Source organism: Beta vulgaris, chromosome 4, assembly GCF_026745355.1.
Source record: "Beta vulgaris subsp. vulgaris cultivar EL10 chromosome 4, EL10.2, whole genome shotgun sequence".
In the NCBI taxonomy this organism is placed as follows: domain Eukaryota; kingdom Viridiplantae; phylum Streptophyta; class Magnoliopsida; order Caryophyllales; family Amaranthaceae; genus Beta; species Beta vulgaris.
Window position 1 is genome coordinate 64,912,060 of NC_079205.1, and position 19,483 is coordinate 64,931,542.

General features: G+C 34.7%; 2 protein-coding genes across 2 annotated transcripts; both read left to right on the forward strand.

The window, feature by feature from the left end:
* Positions 1–1,834: 1,834 nt before the first annotated feature.
* LOC104902451 (uncharacterized) lies at positions 1,835–2,593 on the forward strand. The gene has a single exon (XM_010690241.2). The coding sequence runs from the start codon at positions 1,835–1,837 to the stop codon at positions 2,591–2,593; it is 759 nt and encodes a 252-aa protein (XP_010688543.2).
* Positions 2,594–7,913: 5,320 nt separating this feature from the next.
* On the forward strand, positions 7,914–16,016 carry LOC104890263 (linoleate 13S-lipoxygenase 2-1, chloroplastic). The gene is given in 9 exon segments (XM_010675684.3): positions 7,914–8,134; positions 8,136–8,350; positions 9,901–10,172; positions 11,051–11,291; positions 11,874–12,194; positions 12,397–12,482; positions 13,726–14,024; positions 14,685–14,951; positions 15,092–16,016. Coding segments are annotated over 9 exon segments (2,640 nt in total). The 5' UTR covers positions 7,914–7,955; the 3' UTR covers positions 15,852–16,016.
* The last annotated feature ends 3,467 nt before the right edge of the window (positions 16,017–19,483 follow it).

Sequence of the window (19,483 nt, forward strand, 5' to 3'; positions counted from 1 at the left end):
ATGTTTTTTTTGGCAGCTTCTCGTAGATGATTATTGTAGACTAATTATTTTCCATATTGTTCACTATGTAAATGTCATACGAGTCCGGATCTTCTAGAGTTATAGTGAAACTCTACAAGGTAGAGTTGTATCTAAGCCATGCATTTAAAAATCAAGGGCTCATATTGGTGGAAGGGAAAGATTTAGGAGTGGATTTTGATGAGATAAAATAGAGGAGATTTTGGAAAGATAATATATGAGTCATTGATTTTTTATTCAACGGCTGATATTGTTCAAACTCTACCTTGTAGAGTTATTTTACAACTCTAGAGGATCCAAACATACTGTATCATAATTATTGCCGAAATAAACATTATCCCATGCTTCGGATTCTTGAATTAAACGGAGGATCCTCTCAGTATTACGTATTACTTATTTCGTTCTCTTTTGTTGTTCATATTTGAAATCTTTCTGTGAGAAGAAATTGAACAAAGGAGGAAGAATTTCTGGAAACGAAGAAGTATAATATAGAAGTTGAAGATAGATATAGATTACAAATGTTAAGTCTGCTGTAAATTGAAAAAAATAAATCATTAATTTTTTTTTATATCAATATGCTTCAAATGTTGTATCTTTGATTTTTTTTATACTTGTTTTGTGGAAAATATGAATTACCTAAAAGTATTAGGCCCTGTTAGTTCTTTTGCACTTATTTTCATTTTGATTCAATTTAGTTTAATTCCGTTACTTTTGCAATCTCAGTCTAAAAAAATGGGGGCCTTAGTAGTGAACAATAACGTATACTTATACCTGTGTTCTATTCTTTTTTTTTTTTTGCTCATGCAATACAAGGCTTAAAAACTTGGTGATTAAATGAAGGAAAAACTAAGCTAAGAATAGTTTTGTACTTGAACTAAAGGATAAAATCAAAGTTGCGATTCTAAAGAACAATGAGATATACTTTTCTTTCTCTCGTTAAAAGTTTTGGTAGAAAGATAACTTGGTCTTTTCAGCCTCATTAGATTTATTAGAATTAGACAAGTAATTTATACTCCTATATCCAAAAAATATTACAAGTAAACTAGACTCAATATGTAGCAGATTCTTCTGGAATGGGAATACCGAAGCTAGTAAAATCACTTGGGTGGCTTGGCATAACCTGTGTAAACCGAAATCGGAGGGGGGAATTGGATGCATCTCTAACCAAAACCTGAATAAAATTAATCTTGCTCGCTTGTGCTGGAAATTGGATAATAATACAATGTGGGCGGCAAACTTTTTATTTGAAAAGTATGTGAAAAATAAAAACCAACCCACGAATTTTAACAAAGGCTCTCATATCTGGAGAAACGTGGGGCTGGGATGGCGCGAATACAGTAAAAGCCTTGCGTGGAGGATTGGTAATGGGAAAGACATAAAATTATGGGGTGACTTGTGGTTAAATGGTCAATCTTTAAACTCTTTACTCATAGGGCCTCCAACCTTGAAGGAGTTAAATATGAATCTAAATGAGCTTAAAACAAAAGACATTACTCAACTAATTTCCTTCCAATTGGAGGATTACTTGATAAGTAAAATAAGAGGCATTCAGTTCAATGAAAAAGATGATAGTACCTACTCAACCTGGACGGATGTGAATAAATTTAACTCAAAATTAGCCACCTCACACATAACAAATCACAATACTACGGGGAATAGGAGCTGGGATTGGGTTTGGACGACACCGGGTCACCCCAAGCAAAAACTTTTCCTCTGGCAAACTTGGTGGGAAAGGATGCCAACAAATGCTAACTTAAACTGGAGAATTAAAAACCTAAGCCCGTACTGCACTTTCTGCCCAGGGGTGGTAGAAGACATGGAACACATACTGCGTTTGTGCACACGTGCAAGGGAGGTTTGGAACCTCACTAAAGTGAACATCCAACCTACTATACCTTTCAAAATCTGGCTAAAGGATAACTTATCAGTTAACTCCCTAAAAATTCATACTCCTTGTAATGCAATTTTTATATTCACAGCGTGGAATATTTGGCTAAGACGCAATGCTTGGGTTTTTTCTAAAACAAACGTGACATCTGATGTTCTCATTAAAAAATCAAATTGGGCCGCCACTGAATGGTTCTTTACTCAGAACCAACCTAAGGTGGGAAAAGCTCCCAAACCCGGAACCGCTACTTGGAAACCACCACCCTTAAACCAATATAAAATAAACACAGATGCCTCGTTCTATGCCAACACAAAACAAGCCAACTTAAGTGGAGTTTGTCGTGACCATGCTGCCGATTGGGTTGAGGGATTTATAATGTCAACTTCTTCAAGTAATGCCTTGGAAGCGGAAATTCATGCAATTCAAATAGCTCTAAATTGGATTAAGATGAAGAACTGGAAGGAGACTATTTTGTCTTCTGATTGCCTACGTGCAGTACTAATCATTTTGCAGGAGAAAGTGCTAAATGATATTTCCTCAGATATGATTGCATCTTGCAGGGAGTTGCTCCAAGAACTCAGAGGCGTCAAGCTGGTTTTTGAAGGAAGAGGCTCAAACAAACTCGCAGATAGCGTGGCTAAACAAGCTAAAGGATTATCGGATGGTTTTAATATTTATGTACTTTAAGCTCCCCCCCTTGTTTTGTAATGAAATCTTCCTAGCTGAAAAACAAAACTTAAATACTGGTTTAGCAGAGGGGCTTCGAATGAAGGCCAACCTGGAACTGGATTTAATGGGCCTGCTGTTTTGTAGTAACTTTTTGCTTAAGTAATGTTATCCTTCTTTTCAAAAAAAAAAAAAAAAAAAAAAAATACTCCTATAACATAACAAACTAATAATGATCTATATAATGTCTATATATGAATCATAGCATAACTAAAACTAAGAAGCTCGTAACAACGAAACATCAATTGATCGCGGAGTAGGCAGGAGAAACTAAAAGTGGACGCTTCTAGCAATCTAGCCCACAACATCTTACCATAGTTTCTTCGCATAAGCAGCAGACGCTGGACCCCGGCCCCGACCCCGGACCCCTGAACCCAGGACCCCGGACCCGGGACCCCGAAACCGGAAACATGTTCTCTATATATTATTTTGTTTTGCCTATAAAGCTTTACTATGCCTAAAGAGAAACTAACCATATGTTTGAATTTATGGAATATCGGAACCCAACAAATAAAACAACCTTATGGACTATGTATCGGAGTTTACAACAAGCAAATCATAGCAAAAATGACAATAAATAAGCAAGCAAAAGCAATATTCGCAAGCACTTACAAATGGCGTTAAGACTATTGAATAGAATATTGACATGTACCAAGGATGTCTTGGCCTAGTGGTTAAGATTGAGGTGATGTGAAATGATAGTTCACAGGTTCGAGTCCCCCATTTTCTTCCTTGTACTGCCTTCGTCGCTCATATGGATAAAAAATATATATATAATATTGACATGAAACTTCTACGTGTAAATGCAGTTTTCCAAAATTTGATGGACCATTTCTTTTCTTTTTTTCCAAACGTGGACCATTTTTTGTTCTTTTCCAAACGTGGACCATTTTTGTTTCTTTCCAAAAATGGCACGTTGTGGTCCTTTTTTTTTTGGAGGAGTGGCACATTTTCGTCTATGTGAATTTTAAGGCTTTTTTTTGTTTTAAATAATTACTTACTTATATATGCTTCATTTCTTCCATATAATAATTAACATTGATGATTGTTACTTGTTGAGTTGTTCCATGATCGATGAAAAGTCGAACAATTTTATAATTACAAATTAATTAAGATGCTTTCATTAATGTTTTAACGTCAACCTAATTCTTTAATTCTAACTCTTTTTGTTGCTATATAGTAACTGATTCAGATTTCAGACAAAAGAGTAAGTAAGTCACTAACTAACAAAATGTTTAAGTTTAATAGTTTATTAACCTCACTCATATAAGTCTATAACTCTATAATCAATAATCCTTATGGCTGTTTGTTGTTAGCTGTTACTTGTTACTTGTTATATGTTAGTTGTTACTTGTTACTTGAATACATATGCAATCATGAATAAGAATAACTAAATAACTGAATAACTAATGAGCGATACTTACTAGTTACTACTTAGTAACTTAGTCAATAGGCCAATTGCCAATAGCCAATAATGGTGAATGACCCAATATATAAGTATAATTTATAAGTCTTATTGTAGTAACATTTCAAATTAATAATAATAATATAAGTATCAAACTATTAATGATTCAATGTATTATTAAAAAATTAACAATTACCCAACCACAATTCACAATATCAGTATAATTACAGATTACTATAATATACCACTATAAGAGTATAAGTATAAAGTATAATGACTATAATAGTATAATCTATACCACAATATCATAATACGCCACGGAGCCGCCGGTTCGATATTTAGTCGTTCCAAGAACCAAGTCGGCAAGTCCCACCGAGATCCGATTTTTGTCGACCCAACTCGAAATCCGATTTATTCTGACCCAAGTCCCAAGTCATTCCGATTCGATTTGTTGAACACTCAATTAATTCTGAAGGTCGATTTATTCTGACGCAATTCATTCCCATATCGATTTCTTCCGACCCAAGTTATTCCGATATCGATTTCTTTCGACCCAAGTAACCCGAAAGCCAATTTCTTCCAACCCAAGTAATTCCGAAAGCCGCATTATTCCTACCCAACTTATTCCGATATCGATTCTTCCGACCCAAGTAACCCGAAAGCCGATTTCTTCCAACCTTAGTAATTCCGGAAGTCGAATTATTCCGACCAAAGTTATTCCGATATCGATTCCGACCCAAGTAACCCGAAAACCAATTTCTTCCGACCCAAGTCATTCCGAAACCCGATTTCTTCCGACCAAAGTTATTCCGATATCGATTTCTTCCGACCCAAGTAACCCGAAAGCCGATTTCTTCCGACCCAAGTCATTCCGAAACCCGATTTCTTCCGACCCAAGTTATTCCGATATCGATTTCTTCCGACCCAAGTAACCCGAAAGCCGTTTTCTTCCGACCCAAGTCATTCCGAAACCCGATTTCTTCCGACCCAAGTTATTCCGATATCGATTTCTTCTTCGACCCAAGTAACCCGAAAGCCGATTTCTTCCGACCCAAGTCATTCCGAAACCCGATTTCTTCCGACCCAAGTCATTCCGAAAGCCGATTTCTTCCGACCCAAGTTATTCCGAAAGCCGATTTCGACCGACTTCACCTTATCCATTCCGACCCAATTCACCCAACCCAGATACGGCGACCCAGTCTCACCCGACCCATTTCCGACCCAGTTCCAAGATCCTCTCACCCAGTTTCACCCGACCCAAGTTCACCCGACCCACCCAGTTCCGACCCATGACACGGTGTCACCCAGATTATTCCGACCCAAATTATTCCGACCCAGCCTGGGTCAACCCAAACCCAGCCAGTGACCCAGATTGACACCTCTAGTATTATGTGCTATAATCTATATAATGGTATTTATCCTCTTCGGATTGGTACTAAAAAGAAGTCATTGTTTTGAAAATGTATCCGATTAGTATCTAACTTTCTTGAAAATTAAATGTTACTAATTTACTAGTACCATTTATAACTTTAATCATATCAATAATTAGTGATGGTTTGCTATAGAAATTTGCAATAGAAATATTGGATTTTTTGGGACATTGCTACATCTACCCATCGGGTAGACTACCCGCTACTAATAGATAATTAAAATATTAGTATTTAAGTCTAGTTGGATTCCACACTATCATAATTACCACAACCTTATATTATGGGGTGGGTATACGTAGTCTACCCGGTAGGTTAATCAAGTTTTTTTCCGAATTCTTGTACTCTATTTATATGGCCCAATTAATAAAGAGATTTTTTACATGTCAATTGTCAAAGGAATAGATGTTCTTAAAGAATGTTGCAACATTCAGCAAACAAATGGAAGCTATGTTGTAAAAAAAATTTACTGATTAAGTTAGATTGTATTATCCTTTATTCTATCACTATTTACAAAATTTATCTAGAGAAAAAAAAAACTCTAGCCGTCATCTCCTCTTCTCCAGTTCTCCTCTCTACTCTCTCCTCTTTTCACATAAAACCCTCTAGAGGGCTTCTATGGATATTTTCGTCCATGATAAGCCCCTTTTTCTTTCCTTTCTTGGAGTTTATAGTTTATTATCTTACTTTTTTTGTTTTTTCGCTACTAATAAGTCCCATCTGCGTGATGGCTTTAGTCCCCTTTATGGCTTTTGTAATCGCTCCCTTCTCAGTGGGTGTATTAGTTTAGTTTATTTGTTTGTCAGTGGGCTTTGGACCCTGGATCCAATTTAAGGTTGATTTGTTAATAGGATTTTGTGTTGGATTGTAGAGTCGATTAGTACTTTGCGTACAATCGATTGAATTAAAACTTGTTCTACATCAAAACTATATCACATGGTTACCCCCTCGTAAAACAGCTGCATCATACAACGATGTTAAAGAAGGCATTTTAAAAAGTTAATGATGCTCAACGATTGTGGTTTTGCTGTCTTAGAATTAAGTTTTTTTCAATTTGATTTGTATTTTTTAATTTATGACTTATATTATAAATATCTTATGACTTTATATTAATGAATGAATTTTATTTAAAAAAAGTTAAATTGTATTTGTTTTTACTAATGACTATTATAGATACTCTATAACTTCAATCAGTAAAAATAAATCTTTTTCTTTTCAAATTAAAGAAATTATTTCATTAAGACTGACAATCTTATTCCTAATACATATCATATATTCGACGAACCAATCAATAATGAGTAGCATACAAGTAAAGAGTACATATAGTTGGGACAAAATGTTGTTCTCGTCTTAAACTGGCACGTGTATGTTTAATTTTGTACGTTACATAAAATCGTCACAAAGGATAGTAACGTATAATATATAATTAACCGTTATTCATATGGAGTATTTTATTTTTCCTATATACATGTCATGTCACTAGCATGGCTGCATGGCAACGCAATAAACCACGTTGCTCGCAAACTGGTTTTTGGTTTTCTGCGCCTGTGGGGATTGCATGCCCATCATCTAGCATTAGTTTCCCGTAGATTTTTATGTATCACATATTCACATGCAGTGCAAAAATAGTAAAACTCAATTGATTCGCAAAATTAGTCACTGTTAATCTGTTATGAGATTAGTGATAAAACGCTCATAATTAACAGTCTATTATTACCATTTATAGGGATAAATGTGTAATTTTAATAATTAAAAAAGGGTAAAGTAGTAATTTAACAAGTAAATGAAGTCAATATAGTATTAGGATATTGATTAGTGAATGGAATGAAAAAAGGGATACACAAACAACTAAACAGGGGTTGAGCTAACAAAATATAGGTTTCAGACACACAAACAAAGATTGATTTATCGATAGTCAGGGTTTCAAATACACAAATAGGGATTCATATTAATTATCGATTGTACTTTTTTTTTTTGGAAAAATGGACAAGCAAATCAATGTAACTTTTTGCTTTATGATAGAGATCAAATGTTTACTTTTTCACAAATAGGGGTTGAGTTAACAAAAATATGGGTTTCAAACATACAAACAAATGTTAAGTTAACAATAATCAGAGTTTCAAATACACAAACATGGGTTCTTAATTATAATTTTTTGGAAAAAAGTTGTCGGTATCACTTTTTAACTTAATATTATTTTATAATTAATGCTTCCCACAGTATTTTATTAATATAAATCTATTTTTTTTCCTGACTAAAATGTCATATATACCAACCTTTATTAATAATATATGGCTATGAGTGGTTATAGATTGCCACTCATGATGAACGTTTTATCACACCTCCTGTTATGGAGCTATATTCCAAGATATGGGTACTTCCTTGTATACCCACATCACCCATCTATATAAGAAGAATATGGCATACCTATATTTCCATAAAAAGAGAAAATTCAGTTAGTCTTTTTTAATCAACATTTTCTAAGAAAATAATGTTGAACACATCCACCAAGAATATCAGCAAAACAACTTCACCATTATTTCCACATAAGCCCTTTGTTGTAGGAAATGAACCAAGTTTTGTTCAACTTTATAATTCTGCTAGGGCACATAAGGCATCAGCTGCTGCATTATATTCGAGGAATAAGTTACATGGTGGTGCAGCTGTAACTTAGGGCACGTCGAGGGAAAAATGACGGTCTTAGAGTTAAAGCAATATCAACCATTGATAGTGAAAAAGCTGTGAAAGTCAAGGCCACCGTCTCAGTAAAACCAGCTTTTGGTGGATTATTAACCAACGTTGGCCTAAGCCGAGGGCTTGATGATATTACTGATTTGCTTGGTAAAACCCTCCTCTTGGAGCTTGTTAGTGCCGAGGCTGAACCAAGTAAGTAGATACTTCCTTTTATTATATTTTCTGAGGCTAAGTAGATACTTCGTTTGTTTCAGAATGCATGCAACATTTTGAAATTTGTACTATTCATAACATCAACTACACATTACTTTTACGAATCCAAAAAAAAAACTTTTACTATTATAAGAAATATGTTATTTTGTAAGATGTGGGTTAAGCAGTCTCAATTTATAATTTTAAGATGTTAAATTTATCAAATGTTACTAAGAAATCAAAGTCGTGATCGATTTAGCAAATGTGAAAGTGAATATGTTGCAAGTATATCATAAAACTGAGAAAGTAGTAGTACATATACTACCATACATGTAGAGATGGCCAACAGTGTGGGCCAATCCAGCCCAGCCCACCTCGTGGGCCGTGTGGGTCGGGCCAGCAAAAAGCCCGGTCCAGCCCAGCTCGAACCGTGAAATTGGTGGGTCGGCCGTGGGCCAGATTTCTTGAGTCCAGCCCACTAAAGCCCACTACTAAAACCGCCCAGCCCGGACCATGAAACCGGTCCAACCCGACCCATGAACCAGCCCAGCCCAATCCAAGTAATTATTGAACCAAATTGTGTATATTTTAATCAAATTGTATATATTCTAATCCAATTGCATATATATAATTCAATCAAATGTAAAAATAATGAAATTATTCATTAATATTAATATTTGTATATATTTTTAGTTCATTTTAAAGATTTTATGTAACAATAATGAATAATTTCAATGATTAAATAATTTTGAAAAAAAAAAAAATTCATGCCGGCCCGTCAGCCCGGTCCAACCCACCAGACCGACGAACCGTGAAAATCAGTAACAGACCGGTGTGGGCCAAAATTTTTCAGCCCGTAGACCAGCCCGCCCAACCCATGAATTTCACGGTCCGATCCTGGGCCGTGAAATCTCAGCCCAGCCCACTACCGCCAAACGGTCCAACCCGCCCAACCCGCACCAGTGGCCATCACTACATACATGCATGTCATCTATTTTAGGTACATATCAAACTAGGTAATACCCGAGCTATGCTCGGTATTTCTAATTGATGTATATATACAGTTTGTTTAGCTCTAATTTTCAATGCAACTATTCAAATAATTGGTAGTACTCACTCCCCCTTTTTTTCCCCATTAGACAGAATTCACTTTTTAAAGTTTTGCTTGGGAGGAGTGGATGAGATCAGAGAAAAATAGTGGAACCAAAATATACTGAATCTGAGAATATTTTTAGTTTATAAGCTCATTGGTTAAAATTAATAACATTAAGTGATGACTTTCTATATTTTTTATAAAATGCATTCAAGGATCATACATGAAATAGACTGAGATCTCGAAATTAAAACAAGATCTTGATTAAGATTCGACCTATCTTATCCTGGATCTAGATCCGTTGTTAGATCCAAAATAATAAAGGCCAAAATATTATAAACTAGTAAAAGATCTTTGTCAATCCTAGTGCTAACAACACACATGCATGCATATATTTGATTATTTTCTGAATTATGCACTCATAAATCCTTTTTCTATGCCCCTTGTTAATGTGAAGAAACACCATCGGAGAAGAAGGCAACAATCAAAGGATACGCCCACCGTTCCAAGTCCGAGGATGGAGTGGTAAAGTATGAGGCTGATTTAGTTGTACCACCAGATTTTGGAGAAGTGGGTGCTATACTTGTTGAAAATGAACACCACAAAGAGATGCACCTTACTGATATTCTACTTGATGGCCTGCCTTTTGGCTCAGTGCACTTTAATTGTAACACATGGGTGCACCCCAAATTCGATAACCCTGAAAAAAGGATCTTCTTTACTAATAAGGTACGTAAGAAATATAAAAATTTAAATTTATTAGAACATTCATTTCATCTAAATTCGAACAAAATATATAAATTGAGAATAAATATGTATTAGTTTATAATATGTCAATTATTTAAACTGATAAAAAATTAAATATGTATAAACTGATAAAATATACTTACTAATTACATATATGTATAATCAAACTGATATAAAATAATCTTAATCTAATAAAAGTACGTACTTGAAACTGAAAAATTGATATGAAATATGCATAAATTTATAAAACATTATATATGTATATACTGATAACAAACACATGTAATATACTGATAACAAACACATGTAAACTGAACTTGACAAAAACTCGTCTTAGTAGTTAATGAGACCGTTATTTTAATATCAAAAAACTTAGACTGAAACCATTTCAGATTTTTTCCCCCTCACAAAAAAATCTAATAAGACGATTTCCGTCAAAATTTTCGAATATTATAAAAGTCAATGAAATTTAGCAACTAAATTCAAATTGATGCCTATTTGTGTTCATCGAATACAAATTTTATTTTGTCTTCCTCATCATCAATCCAAAATGAAAGTTTTAAGACGCATTGCTTTATATGGACGTACAAGATTGTATATGACACAATAAAGTATTATCTATATATTATAAAAGCATCGACTGTATATATTAGTATTAGGAGTACTACAATAGAATAAAGATATGATAATATATTGTTTTTTCATTGAAAATATTCCTAAAATAATATTTTTCTAAGACAATAATATTTTTAACATACTAATATATCTTGAATATATTATCATATCTTTATTCTACCGTAATATTCCTAATAGTTAGACTAGTAGTATTGACCAATATACACTGATGTAATATATTGTAGTCATACTTGCCATCACAAACACCAAGCGGATTGAAGAAGTTGAGGGAGAAAGAACTCGAAAGTTTGAGAGGGAATGGAAAAGGAGAGCGCAAGAATATTGAAAGAATATATGACTACGACACTTACAATGATCTTGGTGATCCAGACAAAAATCCTGAATTAGCAAGACCAGTTTTGGGTGGTAATAAAGACCTTCCTTATCCAAGCCGTTGTAGAACAGGACGTCCCCCTACTAAGGAAGGTAATATATCATTTTTTTGATAAATAATGGTACTTGTTATATTTTCGGTGAAATATATATATATATATATATATACTTGATCCATATGAGACACGAAGGCAGTACAAATTGATAGAGTATAGATCTATTTCTGGGGCCTCAACAATAAGCTGATGGTTGAGGCCCCAATAATAGATCTATACTCTATCACGCCCCCTCACAAAAGAGCCCTTTGGGCTTGAAGTGTGGATGCAGCACAGGCCTCCCTCATATCTGAGGCTAAATATTCCATTAAAAAATGAGGGGTGGATTATATTCGAACCTATGACCTTTTTGTCACGTTGGCTCTGATACCATGTTAAAGGACCAACTCAACCAAAAGCTTAAGCTGATGGTTGAGGCCCCAGGAATAGATCTATACTCTATCATAAATTACAAAGAAGGGGAAGGGTATTTGAACCTGTGACCTATCGTTCACAGCGCCTCAATCTGATGAATTATATTTGCCGATATTGATGTCATGATTAATGCACTAGTTGGTCTTTCCCTTCAAAAGAAAAAGCTAACCACGATCTATAAATGCAAATGCAATATACTATGCAGATCCAAATTCGGAGAGTAGATCTAGCTCTGTGTACGTGCCTAGAGATGAACAATTCTCAGAAGTGAAACAGACACAATTCGGATTCACAACTGTGTACTCGGTGTTGCATGCTGTTGTGCCATCATTAGAGACTGCAATCCTTGATCCTGAACTTGGATTTCCATACTTTACAGCCATTGACTCACTCTTCATCAAAGGAGTTAACTGTCCAGGACTGCAACAACATGGGTTCTTGCAAGATATGTTGCCTAGGCTCATCAGAGCTGTCACTGACCTTGAAGATAACATGCTTCGCTTCGAGCTCCCGAAGATCTTTGACAGTATGAACATTATAGATCTCTAATTACATATTCCTCATTATGGCTTATTCATTTCATTGATGTTAATTACAAGCAATGAGCATCAATACATATGAAAGTTATTAGAGTTAATCGTTTCCTTATTAGTCTAGGACTCTAATATAATATACTTATCATAAATCTAATAAAAGTTGTAACTAGATTTTAAGGTGATGACTTGCAGGGGATAGATTTTCTTGGTTTAGGGATGAGGAGTTCTCTCGTCAAACTCTTGCTGGCTTGAATCCTCTTAGCATCAAACGCGTCATGGTATGATCTGCAAAACTAGCAAACAAATATTACCTACAAAATGTGGAATAGTATGAGCATTTTCAGCAAATACTTACACAAGAACACCGCATGAAAAACGTACCCATATTTATTTTTTTACTCTTCCTTAGTGATAATATGGTTGATTTATGCCTTTATTTACCTTGTATTATCATACTTTTAATTGCAATTTACACCTAGTGACATGCCAATTTTGGAGGAATGGCCATTAAAAAGTAACTTGGATCCCAACATTTACGGTCCACCTGAATCAGCTTTGACAACAGAGCTCCTAGAGAGCCAAATGAAAGGTTCTATAACTGTTGAACAGGTTAATCATACTATATATCATCCTTAGCTTGTTGAATAATACTATTTCGTCCTCATTCGTTTGTACATCGTCATGTTACTTTGGTATCATCTTCCTTGTATATCTTGATCATCGTTCTCTTTACCTTGATAATTTAAGTTTCATCAGGTGTACATTAAGGTTCAATCAAGGTTGCTTAGATCAAATAGGTCTAATAATTTCAAATAAGTTTTGTTTATCATAATTAGCTTGATAAAGAAAGTATGCTAACTCTTTTTATATCTACCTTTAATTTTCAATAAATTAACAATTAATGACCAAACAATAACTTATCACGTAAAATCATAAGTGATTATAGGTGTAAAATGAATGTGAGGCGGATGAAATTAAATAGTTTTCTCAAGCTTCTTAATTATGAGTAAAGCTGACTGTAAAGTTTGCCACCTTTGAAACTCGTAAGATTATGTTTTCACTGGCCCGCTCGATCAGGCGTCCGTCGCGAATTACAACCGGGCGGACGCCGTCCGACCGGGCTCGAGACATCAGTAGGTTTGGAGAAACTGATCGCCCGACCCGATCAGGCGACTTAGCTTGGACGCGTGTTGACTATTTTCGTTTTGGTTTATCTTTTAGCATTCTGTACGGTGTTTATTATTTAACACACACTTGTTGTTAGCCTCTAGTATTCTCAGGACTCGTAATTATTGTCTCTATTTTTCTCCATTATCGTGAAGAAGCTCTAATCCCTCACCTGTGGATGTAGGTCTAATTTGACTGAACCACTTAAATCCTTGATTGTGTTGTTTGTTTGTTCATCCTTATTGTTTCTCACCTTTATTGTTTCATTGATTTTGTTCCGCATTAATCAAACTACAACACCTTGTTTCCTAACACTGACTAAACATATAATAATTATAACTCATCAAATTACAGGCTTTGGAAGAGAAGAGATTATTTATAATTGATTACCATGATGCGTTGTTGCCTTACGTGAACAAAGTTAGGGAGCTCAAGGGAAGAACATTGTATGGGTCACGAACTTTGTTCATCCTTGTAGATGGAACACTAAGACTTCTAGCAATTGAGCTGACTCGGCCTCCATCTGATGAGAAGCCTCAGTGGAAGAAAGTATTTATGCCAGGAATTGATGCAACTTCTGGCTGGCTTTGGAAGCTTGCTAAAGCTCATGTCCTTGCCCATGACTCTGGCTACCACCAACTTATTAGCCACTGGTAAGTTTAGTATAGAATATCCGTTCAATTTTGACCATTATTATGATATTACATATTCCAATTCGATTGGATATCAAAAACAAAACAAATAAAAGATTTGATCTCTTAGAGATAAAGATAGAATAATCCATTGTGATCTAGTTCTTATTCTTCATAATTTGCAACATACACATTTAATCATTAATTTTTTTTAGTACCTATTGATAAAATTTTAGAAAGTTGGTATTTTGAATTAGTAGTTAGATTTAAAAAATCTAACGTGATCCTATATATTAATTTCTCTTTATTGACATTGATCGAGTTATTATTGACTTTTATATTTATGACGTATGAATGGGATCAACTTGTTTACCACTATATTATGGCTTATTCTCTTCGGCATAAAACAACGGGATTGAACTAATTCAAATTAAACTGAAATTATCTGATTGCAACTGAATTGAATTAAATTATAACTAATAGTAATGATAATAAATAAATTAGGAACTGAACTGAAGTGAACTAATTGGAACTGAACTGAAAACAAGTTGGGGAGAACAGACTCTTACGGGATGCATCATGAACATTTATATATGTTGCAAAGAGCTCAAAATCATCAGATCTGTTTTGATTGCATAAATCTATAACAAGTTTACTAACTTCTAAAATTTACAAATGTAGGCTACGAACACATTGCTGCACAGAACCATACATAATTGCAGCAAATCGACACTTGAGCGCAATGCATCCAATCCATAGGTTGTTGCATCCTCATTTTCGCTACACAATGGAGATCAATGCTCTTGCCCGACTAGCTTTAATTAATGCAGGCGGTATCATTGAGAGCTCCTTTGCACCTGGGAAGTACGCCTTGGAGTTAAGCTCCGTCATCTATGGCTCAGAGTGGCGATTTGATCATGAAGCATTGCCCGCAGATCTTATAAGCAGGTATGTTTCAGTTTGATCCAAATCTGAATCGAATTATCATAACTAGTCGGAGTTTAGTAGACTTTGAATAAAGACTGATGGCTCTTAAAGAAAGCAATTCTTGAGCTAGTCTTGACTCTTGATGTGTGCGAATACAATAGGGGAATGGCAGTTGAAGATCCATCAGCGTCACATGGAGTAAAACTAATAATAGAAGACTATCCATACGCGAGTGATGGGTTAGATCTATGGGCTATAATCAAGCAATGGGTGACGGATTATGTGAGCCACTACTACCCTGATCCGACTCTTGTAGAGTCGGATCAAGAGCTTCAAGCTTGGTGGACGGAGATTAGGACTATAGGCCATGGAGACAAGAAGGATGAGCCATGGTGGCCAACTCTTAAAACACCTCAAGACCTTATACACATTGTCACCACAATAATATGGGTGACTTCTGGACACCACGCAGCAGTAAACTTCGGACAATATGCATATGCGGGTTACTTCCCTAATAGGCCTACCATTACTAGGACTAAGATGCCTACAGAAGACCCTACTGACGAGGAGTGGAAGCACTTCATTGAAAGGCCTGAGGATGTACTACTTCGAACCTATCCTTCACAAATTCAGGCTACACGAGTTATGGCGATTTTGGATGTTCTTTCAGGTCATTCACCAGATGAGGAATATCTAGGAGGAAAAATGGAGCCATCTTGGGAGGCAGAACCTATGATAAAGGCGGCTTTCGAGAAGTTTAACGGGAGGTTGAAGGAATTAGAGGGGATCATTGATGAGAGGAATGCTAATGAGAATCTAAGGAATAGAAATGGAGCTGGTGTTGTGCCGTATGAACTATTAAAGCCATTCTCCGAACCTGGTGTCACTTCTATGGGAATTCCAAATAGCATCTCCATTTGAAATGATTCATACACATTAATAAGTTATCGTTCATCAGTCAAATGTGTGTAGAATAATAGTAAAGATATATGACAAACAATATCAGGTACTTTCACAACATGGAATTACATAAAAAAGTCAATTCAAGATCTTGAATAAGTATATTGTAAGTGACAAATAAAGCAATTAATTATCTTGATAACAGTTCTTTAATCAATAGTTACGAAACTTTTTAGCGAGCATGAAACGTACAAAATTAAACATTGGTCGTCATCATTTTTGTTCCTTTTTTTTTAGTTTTGCTAAATGACGCTCTATATTTTCCTACTAACTCCTTGTATATTTATATAAAAATACGAGGGTCTTTCCTTCTCTTTTCCCTCATTTTCCATTCTCTCACTCATTTCCCTTCCACCCCCTCCATTCCTCCTCACCTCTTCCATTCCCTCTCATCTTTCACTCTATCTCTCTCTCACATTCCTTCCATTTCCTCCAACAAGATTTCAAAAAATTTCGACAAGTTCACATTGTCCAACGACTTCAAATTTTTTTACCATCTCGTTATATTACTGGGAAACGCTAATGTAATTGAAAAAAATTTGAATAAAATTGATAGAATGTATTGAACCTGGCGCTTCGAACAACTTAGCACGAGTTTAGTGTATCCATTTTTTGTTTCAGTCCATATTTTGGTCGATTTTATTTAGCTTTATTAAAACATCCAGAATAGAGTAAAATTTAAAAATTGATAAAAATTGACTTGAAAATGCCGAAAAAGTGAGCTTCCTCACAAAATTACAAGCAGAGATAGATGTTGGTTGAGAGAGAGAGCAAATACCATGCTTCTTCTGTAATTAGATGTTGTCAGGCCTTGGTTGAGGGGGTCCAACCTAGTTGGTTTGTCTCTTCCAAGGCTTGAGTTTGGTTGTAAATGTTTGTGAGCAATATATCTTACTTAATTGGCAAAAAAAAATACCGAAAAAGTGCCCAGACACCTAAAATAGGCGCTCGAACTTGTGGTCAGGCACCTAAAATAGGCGCATGTACCTGTGGTTGGGCGCTTATTTTAGTCGCCTGTATCTGTGGTTGGGCACCTATTTTAGGCGCCTGACCATAGGTTCGGAGTTCTATTTTAGGCATCTGAGCATTTTTTCGACATTTTCAAGTCATTATAGTTCATTTTTTTTATTAAATGAATAAAATTTCATTAATATTAATAACGCAATAATGTGGCCGGAAAAGTTGCACGTAATGTTAACGGAAAGGTTGCTGGAGATGATGCCGGAGGAGTGGCGGTGTGATGATATCATTCAACCTCCTTTAATGTGTTACGAGAGTGATTGACCGGAAAATTGGCCGGAAAAGTGGGCAGAGAAGTGGTCGAAGAAGTCCTTAGAGGATGAGAGAATGTGAGGAAGTATGAGAGTGGAAGAGTGAAAGAGAGTGAGGATGTACGAGAGTGGGAGAGTAGGAGAGAGTGAGGAAATGTATATGAGTACAAATACATAAAAAATATTTAAACTAGATGTTACTAAGCAAAAATAGAACGACATTTAACAATTTAGTTTTTTTTTTTTCAAGTGTTCAATTTTAATAAAACTAAAAGCTGAATCAGATAAAACCATAATTTTTATTCTCAAGGCAGTAGTGGACGGTGTGGGTGTAAGATATAAAATGTTAAGAATATCAATAAGTGGTCCTCATTGATCTTATTGATATAATATTAATTAGGTTGATTGATATCTTCTCAAATCGATCTAGCTGTAAATATTAGTCTGTCTTATATCTTTCCTCACTAGTAGTCAATCGATCTGATCTGATCCGATCCCTAGCCAATTAGCCACTGCCAATCTTGCAGTATGTGTAGACTGTAGAGCATACATCAGCTTATCTTTATCATTCTTGGCAAAAGCCCATAATAAATAAATAGTGTGCTTATTTTTATCATTCTTGGCAAAAGCCCATAATAAATAAATAGTGTGCTGTGTGATCTGATTGATAAATATTAATAAAATAAATGAACCAATAGGTAAATAAAGATGATTCGATAATACATACATTTGAGCATGTAGAGAGTAGGTTATTATGTGGCGTTACATATGTTAAACATAATGGTGTAAACGAGATTCAATCATAAGTTTTGAGTAACACCTCACAAGATTTTATCGATTAGACGAGATGACATTCACTGATATACAACCCATATGAGTACTTGTAGGAGAAGGGTAACCACTTAAACAGTTAATTGGTTAATTAGTGGTTGGCCAACAAGCACTTTTACGTACATAGCTAAAAGCGGGAGCTTAAACTAGCTCTTATTACTTAACTGTATGGATAGGTCTTGGAAATTTGATAAGTTTTTGTTTTAATTAGTTGTTTCACTTTTACTTTTTTATTTGCAATGTACAACGTTAATCATTATTTTTAATTATTAGTAAAATTATAAAAATTAGATATTATTAAAATATACATTATTGAGACAAAAAATCCAACAATATCATACATAATTATATATAAAATAGACAAAAAAGCTCAGTAATACGTTATATACATAGTAAAAGTTAAAGTAGAACAAATAATTAGAAACGAATGGCAGGGAATAGTAATTTTTACTCCTACATTTACTCTAGAAGAAAATCTAAGAAAGGAAAAAAAAAAGACAAAAGCCTCATAATTATGAGTAAAATCTAAGAAAGGAAAAAAAAAAGACAAAAGCCTCATAATTATGAGAAGTTTCACTTATAAGTTACTAGCAATTTACGCACGCAATGCGTGCCTCATTTAAAAAAAAAAAACAAATTCTATCTTTTCGGGGCATTAGCAAGGGTAAAATTTGATCCATGATCCCAAAATTATAACCGGAAAGTATAAATTAATTTCAATTTTTTTTCCTTGTCTAACTTCTAAGTTCTGTTTTCACACATTGATATTTAAAATTTTCATCATTTTAAATCTTATCCTTTTCTAAATTTTAACACTTTGAGCTTCAATTATATTTGACATAAAATTTTAAATTTTTCATACACAATTTGATATTGTAATTTTTTGTAGAAAAACAAAAATCATTACTTTTCGCAAATTAATGTAGTTTTTTTCCTTCTGAAAATTGATGTTTGCAAAAGTTGTTCGCAAAAAGTTTGATATTGTTTTTTTTTTCAAAATTTATTTCTGAACATGGATTTTTTGCAAAAGTTTTGGGCAAAAATTTTAATATCGGCATTTTTTAAGAAAAAAATAAATTTATTTTATATGGAAATGAATTAAATTTAAGTTTGATTATATAAAAACCCTTTTGAACTGCTTTTAGTACTAAAGGATCAAATCAAACCAGTGTAAGAGAGATAAGGAAAACAAAAAATGTCTAGAGAGAGAAACACGGTAAGGGAGCGAAACCAGGTGAGAGAGAGAACCCATGAACCAGTACCCAGTAAGAGAGAGAACCTTTCAAAGAAACAAGATCATGAGACATGGACGAAGGTCACCAAAAGAAAACCCACCACCCAACATTCTGCTTCCAGAACCATCTTCATCTCCCATCTACCCATTGATACAATTCCATTTGATCTGAAAAATATGTTTCAGAGATTCGGAGTGATTGAAATATAGCCATCCCCCCATCCAAAAATCCAACCCGAAATTCAGATTCGCCTTCA